The sequence below is a fragment of the Kuraishia capsulata genome, genomic scaffold, assembly GCF_000576695.1.
Source record: "Kuraishia capsulata CBS 1993 genomic scaffold, Kuraishia_capsulata_scaffold_5, whole genome shotgun sequence".
Taxonomy (NCBI): domain Eukaryota; kingdom Fungi; phylum Ascomycota; class Pichiomycetes; order Pichiales; family Pichiaceae; genus Kuraishia; species Kuraishia capsulata.
In genome coordinates, this window is record NW_019172954.1 from 932,298 (window position 1) to 949,306 (window position 17,009).

The following is a 17,009-nucleotide window of genomic DNA, read 5'->3' on the forward strand; positions in this document are numbered from 1 at the left end:
TAAATGCTCAATATTATCGAAAATTGCAATGTAATTAGTTAATTAAATACCCATGTTGTGCTAGATCCATCAGTCACAACGTTAATGCAAGAATGTTTTTATGCTCAAAGCTTAATCATCCACGATATCGTAAAGCTTCTCCAAATCGTATGTTTCTCTGTAGTAGTCACCCTTCCATTTGAGTATCACCAGAAGCAACGGAATGACCGCGATTATACCTGCCAGAATAGAGAACAGTACACCAATACCAAGCGCATCGATTAGAGGTTCAGTCACAAAGGTTGCCACGGTCGCAAGGATCATCCGAACAAAGTTGTTGAGAGCAACACCTGTGGCTCCTCTTCCAGGAAGAGAGTCGACCAAGTACGTCACGGTAGCACCAATAACCATCATACTGGCAAATCCAAAAAGGGCAGTACCAATAAGAGGTGTGACCCAGTGTTTTTTCTCACCAAGACACCAACCAATGATCAACAGAGAGAACGGAAATATACCAGCTGCAAGCCAGACATTGGCCCCGATTCTTGCTTCAGGAACAATCGTACCATGTTTCTCCTTGTACTTGGCCAAAAGATGGTCGACCCATCTTCCTCCCCAGATCGAGGCTATGATATAGGTAATGGAATTGGGGATGTACACCAAGCCCACCAACACGGAACTGAAGTTGTATGGCGGACGGGAGTATGCGTATGTCAGAGTCATGTTCACGAAATAGAGAATGCAGAACGATATCGAGGAATAGGCCACTGCCAAAGAGACTGGCGTATACCTGAAAAATACCAATGACTTGGCTGGACCATAGCAGTAGATCTTGAACTTTTCATCGATCATCTGTGCTTTTGTCAACTTCTGTGAGTCCAGCTGGGATACTCGTTTTTCCAGTTTCCCCCGATCGATTTGTCTGAACTTCCCAGATCTGACAGAGTTGCTGGTTACTGACTCCGGAGCAACTTCTCCCATAGCAACCGCTCCTTCCTCCTCGGCAACTTGTGAGGGCTGCCTAGACAGTCTGGACAAAATCTTTTCAACTCTTTCATCATCACTGGTACTTTCCACCTTTGCTTCAGTATCTTGATTTTTCTTGAGTCGAGATCTCAGAATGTCCCTGACCGCATCTTTGTTATCTTGCAATCTCAATGTCTCTGGAAGAACAAACACAAGCAAGAGCAAACACAACGCACTGAAAATCACCAGAAACCATTGGGTAGCTCTCCACCCCCAACCTTCGTTCAATGCACCACCAATAATGGGTGCAAATAAAGGACCACACAGAGGACCAAGATAGTAAACACCCAAGGCCCGTCCACGCTGTGCTGGTGGATACAGATCACCAATAGTACCTGCTCCTACAGCCTGAACGGATGCACTCGAGGCACCACTCAAAACTCTGAACCCAATGAGCATTCCTATGGAAGTACTCAAAGCGTTTCCAATTGTGAATCCCAATAGCAATCCAAAACTGATCAAATAAATAGATCTTCTTCCATGTCTCTCAGAGAAACTCGACCACCACAGAGGACAGATACCAAGCGTCAAAAGATAGATACCCACTGAAATGTTGACTATTTTCTCAGAAGTGTGAAGCGATCTCGCAACGTCGTCAATAGCAGGTAATAAAATCGACGTTCCCATGGGTCCAGCAATGGCACAACATGCCACCACGAACACAATGCTGTACTTGACCTTGTTCGGCAGTTCTCTGGGGTTAGAGTACTCTGGCACGAGTGAAAAATTGGCCAAAAGTCCACGGCGTTTGCCTCTAGGCACGATTTTTGACTTGTCAAAGGTGAGGACTCTTGATATCGTCGACGATCTTCTGGAAGCTTCGACGCCTATTTCGTTATCCTCGGTGATCTGCTGTGGTTCATGGCCTTGGAGATTAGACCGTTCTGACGAGACAGATTCAAGCGACGATATCGATCCTGCGTCTTCAGAGTTTCGTTGAGCCTTTTGAAGACCTTCACTCATATCGATAAGTTGGTCATTTATGCCCTTAGACCTCAGAACTGAGTAAAAGGTCAAGTCAAGGTGGGAAAACGCCCATTCATATCTGGTATATTCAACTTCACGCTGGCATCGGCAAAACCAAGCTTTTATCCGCAAAAATCACGTGATGCTGACGAATCTGAGCCTGTTTTCGCGGGGATAAGGAACTTTTCATACTGAAATAGCCGGTCAGAAATAGCAAGTCAGGTTGATGTAGAACTGAACCTGGAAAAGCACAGACGTTGGGTTTGGGTCAGAGAACTGGACCTTTGAAGGTTGCGGCTCGGTCCTCATACTTCAGCCCTCCCAAGAATCGAAGCCTCCCCCAACAACAGCTTATCAAGACTGCCAAAGACCATCGGGCAATTAGTTTACCCGCCCTAGCCACACTCACATGTAATCATGTGCATATCACAACTATGACAGGAACAAAGGGGTAACACTACTGATCCTATATTGTGTCAAATTGGCAGTCTCAAAGTGGATTTTGGTCGGAATACTCTCTCGAGTCCAATTCGTATACCTTGGCGTTTTTTGGTTTCCCCAAATAGACGGAAGACGTTCTCATAACCATGACCTCGGAAACCGCGGTGGCCAATAGAGGGAACAACCAGCTGACGCTTTTCCGCGTGGTGAGACTCGTATTTCTGATATTAGTTTTCACGACTGGATGCCTTTCAATTCTGGTATCGCAGGTGGTGATTTTCGTGATCTTCAAGTTCAGTCCCACAAGGAGACAGCTGGGCATCAACTACACTAAGAAGAACTTTGTGATTTTGCTGACTTTTATAACCAATGTTTGCACCAAAACCCAGATAAACATCACACATGACAACTCAATTCCAGAGGGTTCCTTCTATTACGCGAAAACATGGTCTGGAAGGGAAGTTGTCAAGGCCAAGTTGGACCACAACGCGATCCTCATTGCTAACCACCAGATCTATACAGATTGGTTGTTCATGTGGTGGTGTGGGTACATTAACAACGTTGCTGACCGCTTCTACATCATAATGAAGAAATCCTTGCAGCAAATTCCGCTCCTGGGATGGGGAATGACCAACTACGACTTCATATTTCTGTCTAGAAAGTGGGAGTTGGATAAAGAGCAGATGACGACGCAGTTATCGACATTGACTGACGAGAATCACTGGCTATTGGTTTTCCCTGAGGGAACAAACATGTCCAAGTGCAGAAAAGACATCTCAGACAAGTATATCGAAAAGGTTGGTGCCGAACCCTTGGTGCACGTTCTTCTTCCCAGGATAAAGGGTCTTTACGTTTGCACTAAGGCTCTCAAAGGGTCTACTGATACGATTTATGACGCTACTGTGGCATATAGTGGTCACTCACCTGATGAATTTGCTCAAGATATATATGGGCTTCTGGCGACATATCTGTATGACAGAAGTCCGCAATCGGTAGACATACATTTCAGGGCGCATAAGATCAGCACGGCATTGCAGTCTGTGAAATTTGACGACTCAGATGAAGATTTTGACGAGTACCAGAAGTGGCTATTTGAGAGGTGGTCTGAGAAAGACCAGCTTATGGAGGCCTACTTCCAGACGGGCTCTTTCGTGGATAAGTATCACGAAACTATCAAGACGAGGCTGATGCTGAACTCGAAGCTAGAGTTATTTCATGTCTATTCGATCGTCACGGCAACGACGCTAACGCTATGGGTACTATGGAAGGTTTGGGCGCTGTTCTTTTGATGGCTTCCTCACTATTTACCTTTCCCTCGCTATGACTGCACAATTACAGAGTTTTTTTAAGGCAATTTATTGACAATAACATATGACGATGTCTAGATCTAGCAATAACTCAAAATGAAACTTATATAATTACTGAGATTGATCTACAATCTTGCAACACCACCCAGAATCTTCTGCCAATCTTCATCACCCAAAGCCTCGTAGGTGCCTGTGGCACCATTAAGCCAGAACACACCTTCCCCAGGTAACTCTGGATTGGCATAAACCTTTCTGGGTAATTTGTGATTATCGGTGAAGTTCACCTTTCCAAACTTCACAAACAACGGGCGTGCATAGTTAGGAAGAGTCGCAACAACATGTTTGGCCAACTCCTTCAACGTCTCTGCATGGTCTGCTTCTGGCTTGCTCTCAATTACGGCGAAGCCGGCCCTTCCCTCGTGTTCAGGTACCTTGGCCCCAACCACCACGCATTGCTCAATTGATGAACATAGCAGAACTTCGTTCTCCACCTCTGTGGCAGAGACGTTCTCCGACTTCCATCTAAAGGTGTCACCAAGTCGATCCACGAAGTACATCGAGCCAAAACGGTCAGTTTTGAGAAGATCGCCTGTGCGGAAAAAGGCATCACCTTTTCTAAACACATTTCTCACCACCTTTGACTCTGTTTCTTTCTTGTTGTTTAGGTATCCTTGAAATGAAGTTTCGGGTTTCTTCGGGAGCATAATTCTCATCAGTAGCTCTCCGGGTTCTTCGCAGTCAGCCTGCTCACAGAAGCCTTTGTCGTTTCTATAAATAGTCTGGTTGTCTTCTGGGTCCATCTTCACCAAAAAATGATGAAATGTTAATATGCGGTTGATCAATCTTCCGTATGAGCCACAGGCACCGATCGCGAAATCGCCCTGTTGGAAGTTGGTGACCGCAAAAGGCGCTTCTGTTGCCGCATAGAACTCACCAATGACCTCTAGACCGAACCGTTCTTTGAATTTCACCCATATATCGGGCCTCAGACCGTTTCCAAAGGCAATCTTGGCACCGTGTGTTTTCTCGTCGTTGACAGGACCCGAGTTCACCAGATACCTGCAGACTTCCCCGACATACTGAACATGTGTAGCACGGGTGAGCTTCACCTGGGTCCAGAAAGTTCTTACTGAGAATTTGTTACCCAGTGCAACAGTCCCACCTGCCCCAAACACGGGCAACACACCCAACACCGCCGCAGTGGAGTGGTAGAGAGGCATCGCGGTGAAGACGGTGCTCTTCTTCTTGATCCGCATAACGTGGCCAAACAATGCAGACGCCAAGAAGCACTTTCTCCAGGACATGATGGCACTCTTGGGCAGACCGGTGGTGCCGGAAGTATATATGAGCAGAGCAGGGTCGTAATCATGCACGTTTGGACGTCTCGTGTTGTTTGCACAGCGAAGTTTTGGCGCAGATTTGTCTATAATTCGGTCCATAAGAGACTGTTCGTCGAGAAAATTCATCTGCAACTCTGGAATTTCAGTCGAGATCATCTGCTTGGTCTCTAGAACCGGTTTCTTGGAGCCCTCCTCATAGAACAGCTGTTTGGCATCAACCACTTTGAGGCAGTGAACCAATTGCGAACCAGTAACATTGAAATTCAAAAACGAAGGAACCGATCCGATGTTCCAAAGGGCAAACCACAAAAATATAAACAAAGGCCTATTGGTGCAATCGACAGCGATCGTATCATCTGCAGTCACACCGTACTCATTCACTAGTATAAACGATAGTCTGAGAACGATGTCGTAGACGTCCTGGTAGGTATAAGACTCAACAAAGAATTGAGAATCCCCATCAGCAACCGTCCTCCCAGGAACAGGACGGGTGAAAGTCAGCGCAATCTTGTCCGGATAACTTTTGGCTGTGGACTCGAACGTATACCAGAAGTGCGGGCGGCCTCTTACCAGCAGAACAAAGATGTACTGAAGCACTTTCCATATCACGAAGGGCCCAATATATAAATCCTCACTTATACGCGTATACCCGTCAAATCTTCTCCACACACTGGAGATATAGCTAGCAAAACCCATAGCGTGGTTTAGGGATAAAGGAAGAAAGGGAGACAGACAATGCAGTATCAGAGATCATCCCAAAAAGGCCAGACAGCTTCGCGTGCCGAGGTACGTGCGGCAACCAGTGGAAAACCTAAATTGTTTTTTGGTCGCGTGCCAACCAACAGATAGTGCCCTTATCAACTTCTGCAAAGGGAAATTTCAAAATAAACATCGCCAGACCTATGTTTGCATATCTGCGTACACTGTTTTCAATTCTTTACCAGCACTGTTCTTTCTCCACGCTAAGCCAAACCACACCATGCCTAGGAGACCAATCGTGGATGCCATAGAATTCCTCAAAGGAAGAGTCTATTTGGGTGCGTACGACCGTACCCCAAAGGACACCGAGGAACTGGTGTACTTCACCGTAGAGGACTCGCTGCCATACAACCCTTTCCACTTGGACTTCGGCCCGCTGCACATTGGCCATCTTTACCGGTTTGCTGTTACCTTGCACGAGGTATTGAATGATCCTGCCAACAAGGGCAAAGCTGTTGTTTTCTATTCGTCAACCGGAGCCAAAGAGCGTTCTAACGCAGCGTGTTTACTATGTTGCTACATGGTGGTTGTCCAGAGTTGGTCACCTCACCAGGTTCTGCATCCGATTGCTCAGCACGAACCGCCTTTCATGCCATTCCGTGATGCCGGCTATTCGCACGCGGATTTCGAGTTGACAATCCAGGACGTTGTGTATGGTGTTTGGAGGGCCAAGGAGAGAGGAATGATCGATCTCAACGAGTTCAAGCTTGAGGAGTACGAGAGATACGAGAGAGTAGACCAGGGTGATTTCAACGTGATTTCGAAAGATTTCATTGCTTTTGCATCGCCAAAGCAGCCCAAGCCAGGTGCTCCTTTAAACGAGCCATTCAGGTCTGTCCTCAGCTACTTTGGGAACAACGATGTCCAGTTAGTCGTGAGACTCAACTCGCATCTGTACGATGCCGCCGAGTTTGTCAAAAGAGGAATTCAGCACGTGGACATGATCTTTGAGGATGGAACGTGTCCCACAATGGACTATGTCAAGAAGTTTGTCGGAGCTGCCGAAACAGTCATCTCCAATGGTGGGAAGATAGCAGTACACTGCAAGGCTGGACTTGGGAGAACCGGGTGTCTGATTGGCGCCCATCTGATCTACACCCATGGATTCACCGCCAACGAATGTATCGCCTACATGAGGATGATCAGACCGGGGATGGTGGTTGGTCCTCAACAGCACTGGCTTTACCTGCACCAGCACGAGTTCAGAGACTGGAGACACACCATGGTGATCGACAATATTCCAGATGATTCCATTGGTGGGCTATACCCTCTGGTTCCATATGATGAGTACCGTGCCCGCAAGAAGAAGCTGTTTGATCACGAAAACGACTCGCTATTGGTGACTCCTGTGCGCAGAAGAAAGATCTCCGGCCAAATCAAGGCCGCTGCAAGCAAGGCGGTTCCAATGGAAAGCCCCGGACAACCACGCAAGTTCTCACCAGAGAGAAACTACGTCTCTGGTGGAGAAGAAGAGTACACCATGGAGTCGGTCAAGGAAAATATCGAAGACCCAAAACGATTACTTGGATCTCCCAGAAGAGTGGTTTCGTCGGCCCAGGACCCAGCCGATAACACCCAGTGGAAAGTTCTCAGGTCTGTGACCGGCCCGAACAGCCCCGGAAACATCCAGGTCACCAAGACCAAGACCACAACCACCACGATGACAACCACGGTATCGTCGCCGCCCCCATCATACGAAGGAAACACATTGTCCATGCCAAAGACCAGAAAACGGGTTGTCAGTGCCACTGGCAAGCTGGTGGGAAATCCCGGGATCAGAAAAATTTCGCAATCCGCCAAAAGGGTCCAGTAAAAAGAAGCATATAATCGCATAGCCATGATTTGTATTTCTCATTCCTTAATTTCCCATTTTTACGTACTAATCAAATGCAACAGACACAAACCAGGCCAGCCCACTCTCAAAGCCCTGCTCCCATTCCCACACAAAGTTACTGTTTCCTTTCGCTTTGATATGATCAGCCTTTCGGGCATCAGTCCAGGCAACTTTTCTTCCAATTTGGCTGGCATTGAAGTTTGCAAATTCAACGGAGTCCTGGTAAGCCTTGCGGAAGCCGTCTTCGTATCTCCAGTGCTCGTATTTCTCGTTGGAATTTTGTGAGTTCCAATAATTTGCATGATCGTTCAACTTTGAGTTCAATTCATTTTGCATGTCATTTTCGCTTGGGATGCCTTTGAGACGGTATTGTGGAATAGCATTGGGACACATTGCTCTGAATCCCCATTCTCCTCCATCACCGTGCTGGAATTTGTAAGACCAGAAGTAGTACCCACAAGTTCTTTGCCTGAACAATTCAATCTGCCTCTTCCCATATCTCTTCACTAGTTCGTTACGATCGCCAGACGTTTTGTCCCAGGTCTGGCCATCCAGAACACACGAGAACTCACCAACCATGATGTCTGCTTTGGCTGACAAGTTTGTTAACACAGAACCTTCAAGATCGTCGATGATGCGGTCAGCTGACTTGGATTTGTCATCATCCGAGAAGCACCTATAAACATGAGCGTCAATGACCACACCAAGATTTCCCTTGGATGAGTTAGAGGAAATCCACTTGACCCACTGGTCTGGCCACCAGCCATCAGAGATCACAATTGGAACGGTTCCGTTGTGCTCTCTGATTGCGTTTATGGCATTCGAGTAATACAGCTTCTGGTACTTAGCCTCGTTGTCGAATTCAGTTTCGTTCACGATCTGCAGGCCAGAAATGTTTTCGAACCGGGCTAATTCCTTGGCCAAAAACTCAACCACCTCCAGCCCTTTGGCAATATGGCTCGAGGACCAAAATCCTGCTTTGCTCAATTTCTCACCACTATGATCCTGAGCATTTGCACCATATGGCAACGCGTGTAGATCCACCAAGATCCCAATCTGGTACTCACCAGCCTTTTTGATGAGATCAGTGTAGTACTTCCAGGCATTCGAGTAAACTCCCTTCACACCCTCAAAGTTGGTCCCGGACACGAATTTGCCTCCATCAACATGCCAATAGCCAAGGGGTATTCTAATCGAGTTCACACCTGCGTTTTTGAGCCAGTCCCAGTCCTCATTGCTAGCATAACCTGACCAATGTGACTCCAGAAGCTCTCTGGTTTTGTCCACTCCGTTCTTCTTGACCTGATTTCTGACCGCTTCCAGTTCGGTAGAAGCTCCATCAATGAAATAATCGCCAAACATGAAGCTTTCTAGCACAAAAAGACTGCCAAAGTTGGTACCGACGTTGAGTCTGGACTCGTAAATCGATTTCTTGGTGGGCTTCGATCCTATTGGCACAGCCGGTTCTGCAGGCCGAATAGACGAGGCCTTGGCCTCCAATTTGATTTTAGATAACAACCCCATTACTGAACCGTTTGAAAAATCGAGTTTAGCAACTGGACTGGTAGAGAGTGGTAGATTGTAGAGCAAGCAATCATCTTCTCCACAAAATCGAGCAAACTCCAGTGTGCGCGGGTGAATAGTGGATTTCCCATATGGTCGTTTCCTACCCAAATAAGCGCCGCACTAAAATATAAGGACCTAAGCCTACCCACCTGCATATCATCTTAACAAGTCGCAGCCTTGTCTCTCAATCCATAACTCCGAGCGCCATTCACAAAGTAGGGGTGATCGGCATATGATTTCGGGGGTTAGTTGGACTGTTCTACAAATGGAGACAGTTCTGAGGGAGAAGCATTTGCCACCTTGAATAAACCGGTATAAAAACCGAGGTAATCGCCGTAGAAAGCACTCAGAAATATGACAACCAAGAGCCAAACCCTAGATCCTCAAATGTCAATGTCAATTAACAGTAGAAATAACGGCTCAATGCCTGATCCAGAAATGGGTGAAAAGAAGCTATTTCTAGAAAGCAATGCCGGGGACGGCACTTTGCGTGAGGACCACTACTTACATGGAACACGTTTGTTCGTGTGCTTGTGCTCGTTGTTCACATGCATGTTTCTTGTCGCGCTCGACCAGACGATTGTGGCATCCATTTTGGAAGAAGTAGGCAACCATTTTGATGCTGAGAACAAGGTAGCATGGATAGCCACCGCTTTCTCCTTTGCTATGGCAATCTTCATCCAGATCTGGGGGAACATTTCAATCGCAATTGGAAGAAAAAATGCCGTTTTAGCGGCTGTTGTACTTTTTGAGATTGGATCCTTGGTATGTGCTCTTGCAAACTCAATCAACATGCTGATCGGAGGTAGAGTCATTGGAGGGATAGGTGGAGGAGGTATCATGTCGCTGGTGATGGTAATTGTTTCCGAAATTGTTCCCATTGAAAAAAGACCAATTGCAATGACTGGCTTCAGTATCACCTTTGGATTTTCGTCCGTTATGGGTCCAATCGTTGGAGGTGCTTTTGCAATAAATGTCTCTTGGAGATGGTGTTTCTACATCAACCTTCCAATTGGAGCATTAGCAGCTGCGGCTGTCTTTTATATATTCAACCCGCCCAAACCCACCGGAGACTTTCTTCCAAAACTGAAGGCAATTGACTGGTTTGGATTTCTTCTGACGATAGGCGGGTTGTCACTTTTTCTACTGGCCCTTTCCTTTGGCGGTAACGAGTTCCCTTGGAGGTCTGCAGCTGTCATCTGTTGCTTTGTGCTGGGAATTCTTTTAGTGATTATCTTCTTGATATGGAACTTCAATTTTTCCAAAAACCCACTGATCCCGGCTGAGATTGTCAAGGTTAGAACAATTGACTTATGCTGTGTTGGAATGTTCTTCGTATTTGGATTCTTCATCTCTCTCATTCTCTATGTCTCTCTCTACTTCCAGGTGGTCAAGGGATACAATGCCATTCACTCTGGCCTTTCGCTACTTCCAATGATTATTCCAGTGGTAATTTTCTCCCTCACTACAGGAATTGCAACGACTAGGCTCAGATACATCAAACCGTTCACCGTTGTGGGTGGTACCCTTGCCCCAGTGGGATGCGGTCTGCTGTGTCTCTTGGGCGTCCATTCAGATATATCCAAGCGTATTGGTTGCCAGATAGTATTAGGTATTTCGACAGGAATACTAATGCAGCCATTTATTATCCACCTTCAGATGGCTGCTCCGAAGACCCCAGGATCCACAATTCTGGCTAGTACTTTGCTGAACTTTACTCGTAACCTCGGGTCTGCCATCTGCAGTGACCTATCACAACTGGTCTACACCTCCACTCTTTCCAATAAAATTGCTGCTCTCAAAGGAAACGAAGAGTACTACAGGGTTGGACTAGATAAGTATCCATTGCATGATCTGATCAATAACACCTCTGAAATTCAGAAGCTGCCTGCCGCCGCCAAAGAGGTCATCTTGAAAGTATTCATGGACGCATTTAAAAACGTCTTTTACTTGACTACAGGGTTTGCTGGGATTACTCTTATTTGTGCTCTATTGATGCCTAACGATATTTTGCCCAAGAAGAGTGAAGGCGTTGAATAAGCAGAAGAACACACCAACGATGCAACAGAGGGTACCCAGCTGGCACTAAAGGTATCCGAACAGAAATCGAAATAGGCACCCAGCTTGCTTGGACATAGCCTCATAGCCATCTCATGTACATATTGAATCTTTCATATAAACTTGTCAAATATTAGCATTATCTGCTCGTATAAGGTCTCGTATAAGGTTCAAACCGGTTGACTGCAGCCTGCAGTACTGCAGGTGCATGAGTGTTCTTATCAATTTTCAGTTGAAAAAAAGTGATCTTGAAGCCTGCTTGTCTCTCCGAGAACACCACAAAACATAGGAGAATCCCGCTAATGAACCCGATAGAAGCTCCGTGCTAACCTCAATTTGACAACATTTCAGTTTTAAAAGGGATTTACGAGTCCGTGCTCAATATGGGCAAATCCAAAGGTGGATACTACGCGGTGAGGAACGGTAGAAGCAAGGGTGTGTACAACTCCTGGAGCGATTGCTTGAAACAGGTCACTGGATACTCCAATGCCTCATTCAAGAAATTTGATACGATGGCTGAGGCCAGTGCGTTTGTTAGTGGAGGGTCTCGAGGTGGATCTGCGAGGGCGTCCACGGCGCATAATTCACCTTCTAATGGGCCGTACAGTTTGTCTTCCTCGCGGTCCTACGCGCTTTCATATGCGCAGCGATCTCCGGGGCAAGTTTCTAAATCTCTTAAAGCTACAGATGCCACCCCAGACGGTGCATCTACTTCTCCACAAACAGTGGATCATTCCAAACACATTTACGTTGACGGAGCGGCCAGGGGAAATGGCCGCGGAAACGCTCGTGGCGGGGCGGGAATTTACTACGGCCCTGGAGATCCCAGGAACAAATCAATTCCATTGCCAGATACAACCAACCAGAAAGCTGAGCTTCTGGCAATGCGCGAAGGACTAAAGGGCGCGCTGAAGGATACATCGAACAAATATACCATCCATTCTGACTCGCAATATGCGATCAAGAGCTCCACCATCTGGTACAAACGGTGGGAAGAAAATGGGTGGAAAAATACCAAAGGCGAACCAGTTGCCAACAAAGAACTTGTTCAGGACGTGGTTCAGGCCAAGCGGGCTTTGAACGATGTTTACGAGTCTAAGGGCTGGGGTAAGGTTGAGATCAAGCACGTCAATGGACACTCAGGTGACCCTGGAAACGATGCTGCTGATGCACTGGCAAATAGAGGTGCGGATGCAGTAAAAGATTAATAATAAGCGGCCTCTGATTTGCCATGAATCCACCCTTAAATGTGTTTATATGCTACGACTATTGCCTTTGTACACTGTTTAGATGAAATTATGATATGTTTTTGCTTCTAGTGTAGTGCAGTGCCACCAACCGGTATCCCAATGGTTTCCGACCTCATAACAGATTTTCAGCTACCATATGCCGCTTAATATTCTGAGATAAAAAGGAGAATAAACTGCATTGAACATTGGAGCATCCCCAGAGTCACAACTTAAAACACCGGGTGTTTTCAACTAGCCGCAATTGCCCGTGTAGCGTAATGGTTAACGCGTTTGACTTCTAATCAAAAGATTCTGGGTTCGACTCCCAGCATGGGTGCTTTGCTACTTTTTTTGACTATGATAGCGAGAATCAAAGCTATCTCCTAGTTCTTTTTTTTTCTTTCTACTTTTCGATGTTTGATTCTTATGGTGAACAATATCTTATTGTGTGACAGATCTTGAAAGTCTTTCAAAATGGTTGGCAGGTGTTGGAGCAGCAGCAAGATCCAGCACGCTACAGTCTACAAGGGAATAGGCATGGCCGTAAAGTAGCAAGCCCACAGAAAATTGACAGAAGGCTGTCAAAGCTGTCCCAAAGCAGCAAAATAAAAGACTATTTAATAGCAAAATACGAGCGCATTAGGATGTCGTAATCTATCAGGCTTTGGGAGGGCCAAACCAGAGACTGTGCTTCTCCCCCGCCCGCCCAATGAGCTAAACATTGCCGTCAAACTGTCTCGGAACAGCCCGTTACCCAACTGTCTTCACGATAGCAACCACGATAGCAGCGAAATTAATTTTTACTTTTCTCTGTAATTAATTCCTTGATCACATATGCGGGGATGCTCCAAGACATGCTCTAATGAGACCAATTGATTCAAACTGACGCGTCCATTAGCGGACGCATCGGGTCGTTGCTAGCTGATAATCACGCTTTAACCTCACAAATTAGTAACTAATCTGTGCGATTCTGCCATTTTAGGCCAATGCCGATGTCGCCAGTAGCCGTTCGTTTCACTCAACCGCGACGCGTTTGTTTACAGATAAACCAATTCGATTAGAAATCCAAAAAGGCGACGCGTCGCCACACGACCGGCGGGCCCTTATAAATAAAACGCGGTTCGTCTTCTTTTTTTTTTCGCTCCTCTTTCTCCTATCCCTATCAACTAATATTTCTCCCACCCGCACATACAACATGCACGTTTACAAGAGGGATGGCCGCAAGGAGCCGGTTCGTTTTGACAAGATCACGGCCAGAATTTCGCGTCTGTGTTACGGTCTTGATTCCAACCACGTTGATGCCGTTGCTATAACACAACGTGTAATCTCGGGTGTGTACCAGGGAGTCACCACCATCGAACTCGACAACCTTGCTGCCGAGACAGCTGCCTACATGACCACCATTCACCCGGACTATGCCATTCTTGCTGCCAGAATCGCGGTCTCCAACTTGCACAAGCAAACTACTAAGGTGTTCTCGCAGGTTATCTCCGAACTGTACCATTATATCAACCCAAAGAACGACAAGCACTCGCCTATGGTGTCCAAAGAAACCTACGATATTGTTCAGGCCAACGCCGACGAGCTGAACTCCGCCATTGTCTACGACAGAGACTTCCAGTACAACTACTTTGGTTTCAAGACCATGGAGCGTTCTTATTTGTTGAGAGTCAACGGTAAGGTTGCCGAAAGACCACAGCATTTGATCATGCGTGTTTCTATCGGAATCCACGGAGACGACATTGCCAAGGCCATCGAGACCTACAACTACATGTCTGAGAGATACTTCACCCACGGTTCTCCAACTCTTTTCAATTCGGGTACTCCCCACAACCAGATGTCGTCATGTTTCCTCGTTGCCATGAAGGAGGACTCCATTGACGGTATCTACGACACTCTCAAACAGTGTGCACTTATCTCAAAGAGTGCAGGTGGTATTGGTCTTCACATCCATAACATTCGTTCCACAGGTTCGTACATTGCCGGAACCAACGGTACTTCCAACGGTCTTATTCCAATGGTCCGTGTCTTCAACAACACAGCGCGTTACGTTGACCAAGGTGGAAACAAGAGACCTGGTGCATTTGCTCTTTACCTTGAGCCATGGCACGCGGATGTCTTCGATTTCATCGACATCAGAAAGAACCACGGAAAGGAGGAAATTAGAGCCAGAGACCTGTTCCCCGCTTTGTGGATCCCTGATTTGTTCATGGAGCGTGTTGAGAAGAATCAGAGCTGGACCCTGTTCTCCCCATCCGAAGCTCCTGGTTTGAGTGATGTTTACGGTGACGAGTTCAAGGAATTGTACGAGCGTTATGAGAGAGAAGGTCGCGGTAAGGACACCATCAAGGCTCAGAAGCTTTGGTATGCCATCTTGGAGGCCCAAACCGAAACTGGTACTCCTTTCATGCTCTACAAAGATGCTTGTAACAAGAAGTCCAACCAGAAGAACTTGGGTATCATCAAGTCCTCTAACTTGTGTTGTGAGATTGTTGAGTATTCCGACAAGGATGAGACCGCTGTGTGTAATTTGGCATCTATTGCCTTGCCAGCATTCATCGAGTCTGACGACAAGACTTCCTGGTACAACTTTGATCGTCTTCACGACATTGCCAAGGTTGTCACCCGCAACTTGAACAGAATCATCGACAGAAACTACTATCCAGTTCCAGAGGCCAAGAGATCCAATATGCGTCACCGTCCTATTGCTGTTGGTGTCCAGGGTTTGGCTGATGCTTTCATGAGACTGCGTATTCCATTCGATTCCCCAGAGGCCAAGGAACTTAACATTCAGATGTTCGAGACTATCTACCACGGTGCTTTGGAGGCTTCCATGGAACTGGCTACTGAGGAAGGTGCCTACGAAACTTTCCAAGGTTCTCCAGCTTCTAAGGGCTTGCTCCAATTTGATCTTTGGAACAAGAAGCCTACTGATTTGTGGGAGTGGGATTCACTCAAACAGAAGATCATTACTAAGGGTCTCAGAAACTCTTTGCTTGTGGCTCCAATGCCAACTGCATCCACATCACAGATTCTTGGTTACAACGAGTGTTTCGAGCCATACACCTCTAACATTTACTCTCGTCGTGTGCTTGCTGGTGAGTTCCAAATTGTTAACCCATACCTTTTGCGTGATCTTGTTGATCTCGGTTTGTGGAACGATGGAATGAAGAATTTCATCATCTCCGACAACGGTTCTATCCAAAATCTGCCAAATGTGCCCGATGAGCTCAAGCGTCTGTACAAGACGGTTTGGGAGCTTTCGCAGAAGACGATCATTGATATGGCAGCCGACAGAGCTGCTTACATTGACCAATCGCAATCCATGAACATCCACCTCAAGGACCCTACTATGGGTAAGCTGACCAGTATGCATTTCTACGGATGGAAGAAGGGTTTGAAGACCGGAATGTACTATTTGCGTACTCAGGCTGCTGCTGCTGCCATCCAGTTCACCGTGGACCAAGATGCTGCCTCCTCTGCTTCGCTGACTGTTGCCTCGCTAGAGAAGCTTAAGGTGAAGAAATACGTTGCTAGAAAGACTGCCCCTGTTGAGGACAACTCGTTCTCTTCTGCAGACTCCAAGGAATCGACTCCAGCACCAGAGTCCGAGCCAACCTCGCTGGAAAACAGCCTTGCTGAGCTCCAGGTTCAGGACAAGCCTCTTCCGGTTCCAGTTCCGGTTGCCGAGAAAGAAGAGGAACCAGAGACTGCTGCTGCTGCTGTTGATGAAGACGATCAGACTGAAGCTGATATCTTCAGCTCCAAGGTGATTGCGTGTGCCATAAACAACCCAGAGTCTTGCCAGATGTGTTCTGGTTGAAGCCCTGACAGGCCAGTCATTTTTTTATGTTACGTTAATTCTATACAATATACCCGAATTGGAGGAAAGTTTTTGCTGTTTGAAAAGTCCGAAGATTAGATGCGAAGAAGTAGATTGTGTGCTAGCATGCAGGCCAGACCCAGCAGTCATGCCCGGCTACAGCCCACTTTAATTAAGTATGCCCACTTAAAACCTGCTTGATAGGCTATGATCAAATATACACGAGTATGACTGGCCAAAGCAGAAGAGAACATTTGAAACTAGCAGTGCAGTTCCTCATAGCGACCAAATTACGACTAGTAACTAAATCAGATCGAGCTAATTATGCAGTGAAGACCCGTAACTAGCTATAAGCATCAAACTCCACACATCCAGTTATAGCAATCCCGATATCGCTAAAGTCCTCAAATTAAACACCAATGCCACATAATCACCCGCAAAAAATATATATGTACAGATATATATCTTGAAGGATTCTAGAAAAAAATAATAACCACTGTAGTCTAGACCTTACCATCTACTCTAGTAGGCCTCTGGGGCTCTCTAAACAATCAGACAGTTACCCGGCCGGCGTCGAATCTGCGATTTGGCGCTCCCAACTTTAGACGCTTCCTACTCCTTATTAACAAATTAAAGACATTTGTCACCACAAGAGGCCGTATCAGCAACGGATAGGACACT

At 46.5% G+C, this 17,009-nt stretch overlaps 8 protein-coding genes across 8 annotated transcripts; 5 read left to right on the forward strand and 3 right to left on the reverse strand.

Annotated features, from left to right (window-relative positions):
• Positions 1 to 111: 111 nt before the first annotated feature.
• On the reverse strand, positions 112 to 1,968 carry KUCA_T00004483001 (uncharacterized protein; the record flags this gene model as incomplete). The annotated part of the gene is made up of 1 exon (XM_022601222.1): positions 112 to 1,968. One exon carries the CDS (start codon positions 1,966 to 1,968, stop codon positions 112 to 114), a length of 1,857 nt encoding a protein of 618 aa, XP_022460490.1.
• Positions 1,969 to 2,558: 590 nt separating this feature from the next.
• KUCA_T00004484001 (uncharacterized protein) lies at positions 2,559 to 3,701 on the forward strand (the record flags this gene model as incomplete). Its single annotated transcript, XM_022601223.1, has 1 exon — positions 2,559 to 3,701. The coding sequence occupies one exon, from the start codon at positions 2,559 to 2,561 to the stop codon at positions 3,699 to 3,701; it is 1,143 nt and encodes a 380-aa protein (XP_022460491.1).
• A 143-nt stretch (positions 3,702 to 3,844) lies between these two features.
• Positions 3,845 to 5,755, reverse strand: KUCA_T00004485001 (uncharacterized protein; the record flags this gene model as incomplete). The annotated part of the gene is made up of 1 exon (XM_022601224.1): positions 3,845 to 5,755. The coding sequence occupies one exon, from the start codon at positions 5,753 to 5,755 to the stop codon at positions 3,845 to 3,847; it is 1,911 nt and encodes a 636-aa protein (XP_022460492.1).
• Positions 5,756 to 6,038: 283 nt separating this feature from the next.
• Positions 6,039 to 7,631, forward strand: KUCA_T00004486001 (uncharacterized protein; the record flags this gene model as incomplete). The annotated part of the gene is made up of 1 exon (XM_022601225.1): positions 6,039 to 7,631. The coding sequence occupies one exon, from the start codon at positions 6,039 to 6,041 to the stop codon at positions 7,629 to 7,631; it is 1,593 nt and encodes a 530-aa protein (XP_022460493.1).
• A 66-nt stretch (positions 7,632 to 7,697) lies between these two features.
• Positions 7,698 to 9,176, reverse strand: KUCA_T00004487001 (uncharacterized protein; the record flags this gene model as incomplete). Its single annotated transcript, XM_022601226.1, has 1 exon — positions 7,698 to 9,176. One exon carries the CDS (start codon positions 9,174 to 9,176, stop codon positions 7,698 to 7,700), a length of 1,479 nt encoding a protein of 492 aa, XP_022460494.1.
• Positions 9,177 to 9,641: 465 nt separating this feature from the next.
• On the forward strand, positions 9,642 to 11,258 carry KUCA_T00004488001 (uncharacterized protein; the record flags this gene model as incomplete). The annotated part of the gene is made up of 1 exon (XM_022601227.1): positions 9,642 to 11,258. The coding sequence occupies one exon, from the start codon at positions 9,642 to 9,644 to the stop codon at positions 11,256 to 11,258; it is 1,617 nt and encodes a 538-aa protein (XP_022460495.1).
• A 401-nt stretch (positions 11,259 to 11,659) lies between these two features.
• On the forward strand, positions 11,660 to 12,484 carry KUCA_T00004489001 (uncharacterized protein; the record flags this gene model as incomplete). The annotated part of the gene is made up of 1 exon (XM_022601228.1): positions 11,660 to 12,484. One exon carries the CDS (start codon positions 11,660 to 11,662, stop codon positions 12,482 to 12,484), a length of 825 nt encoding a protein of 274 aa, XP_022460496.1.
• Positions 12,485 to 13,700: 1,216 nt separating this feature from the next.
• KUCA_T00004490001 (uncharacterized protein) lies at positions 13,701 to 16,328 on the forward strand (the record flags this gene model as incomplete). The annotated part of the gene is made up of 1 exon (XM_022601230.1): positions 13,701 to 16,328. One exon carries the CDS (start codon positions 13,701 to 13,703, stop codon positions 16,326 to 16,328), a length of 2,628 nt encoding a protein of 875 aa, XP_022460497.1.
• Positions 16,329 to 17,009: the final 681 nt, after the last annotated feature.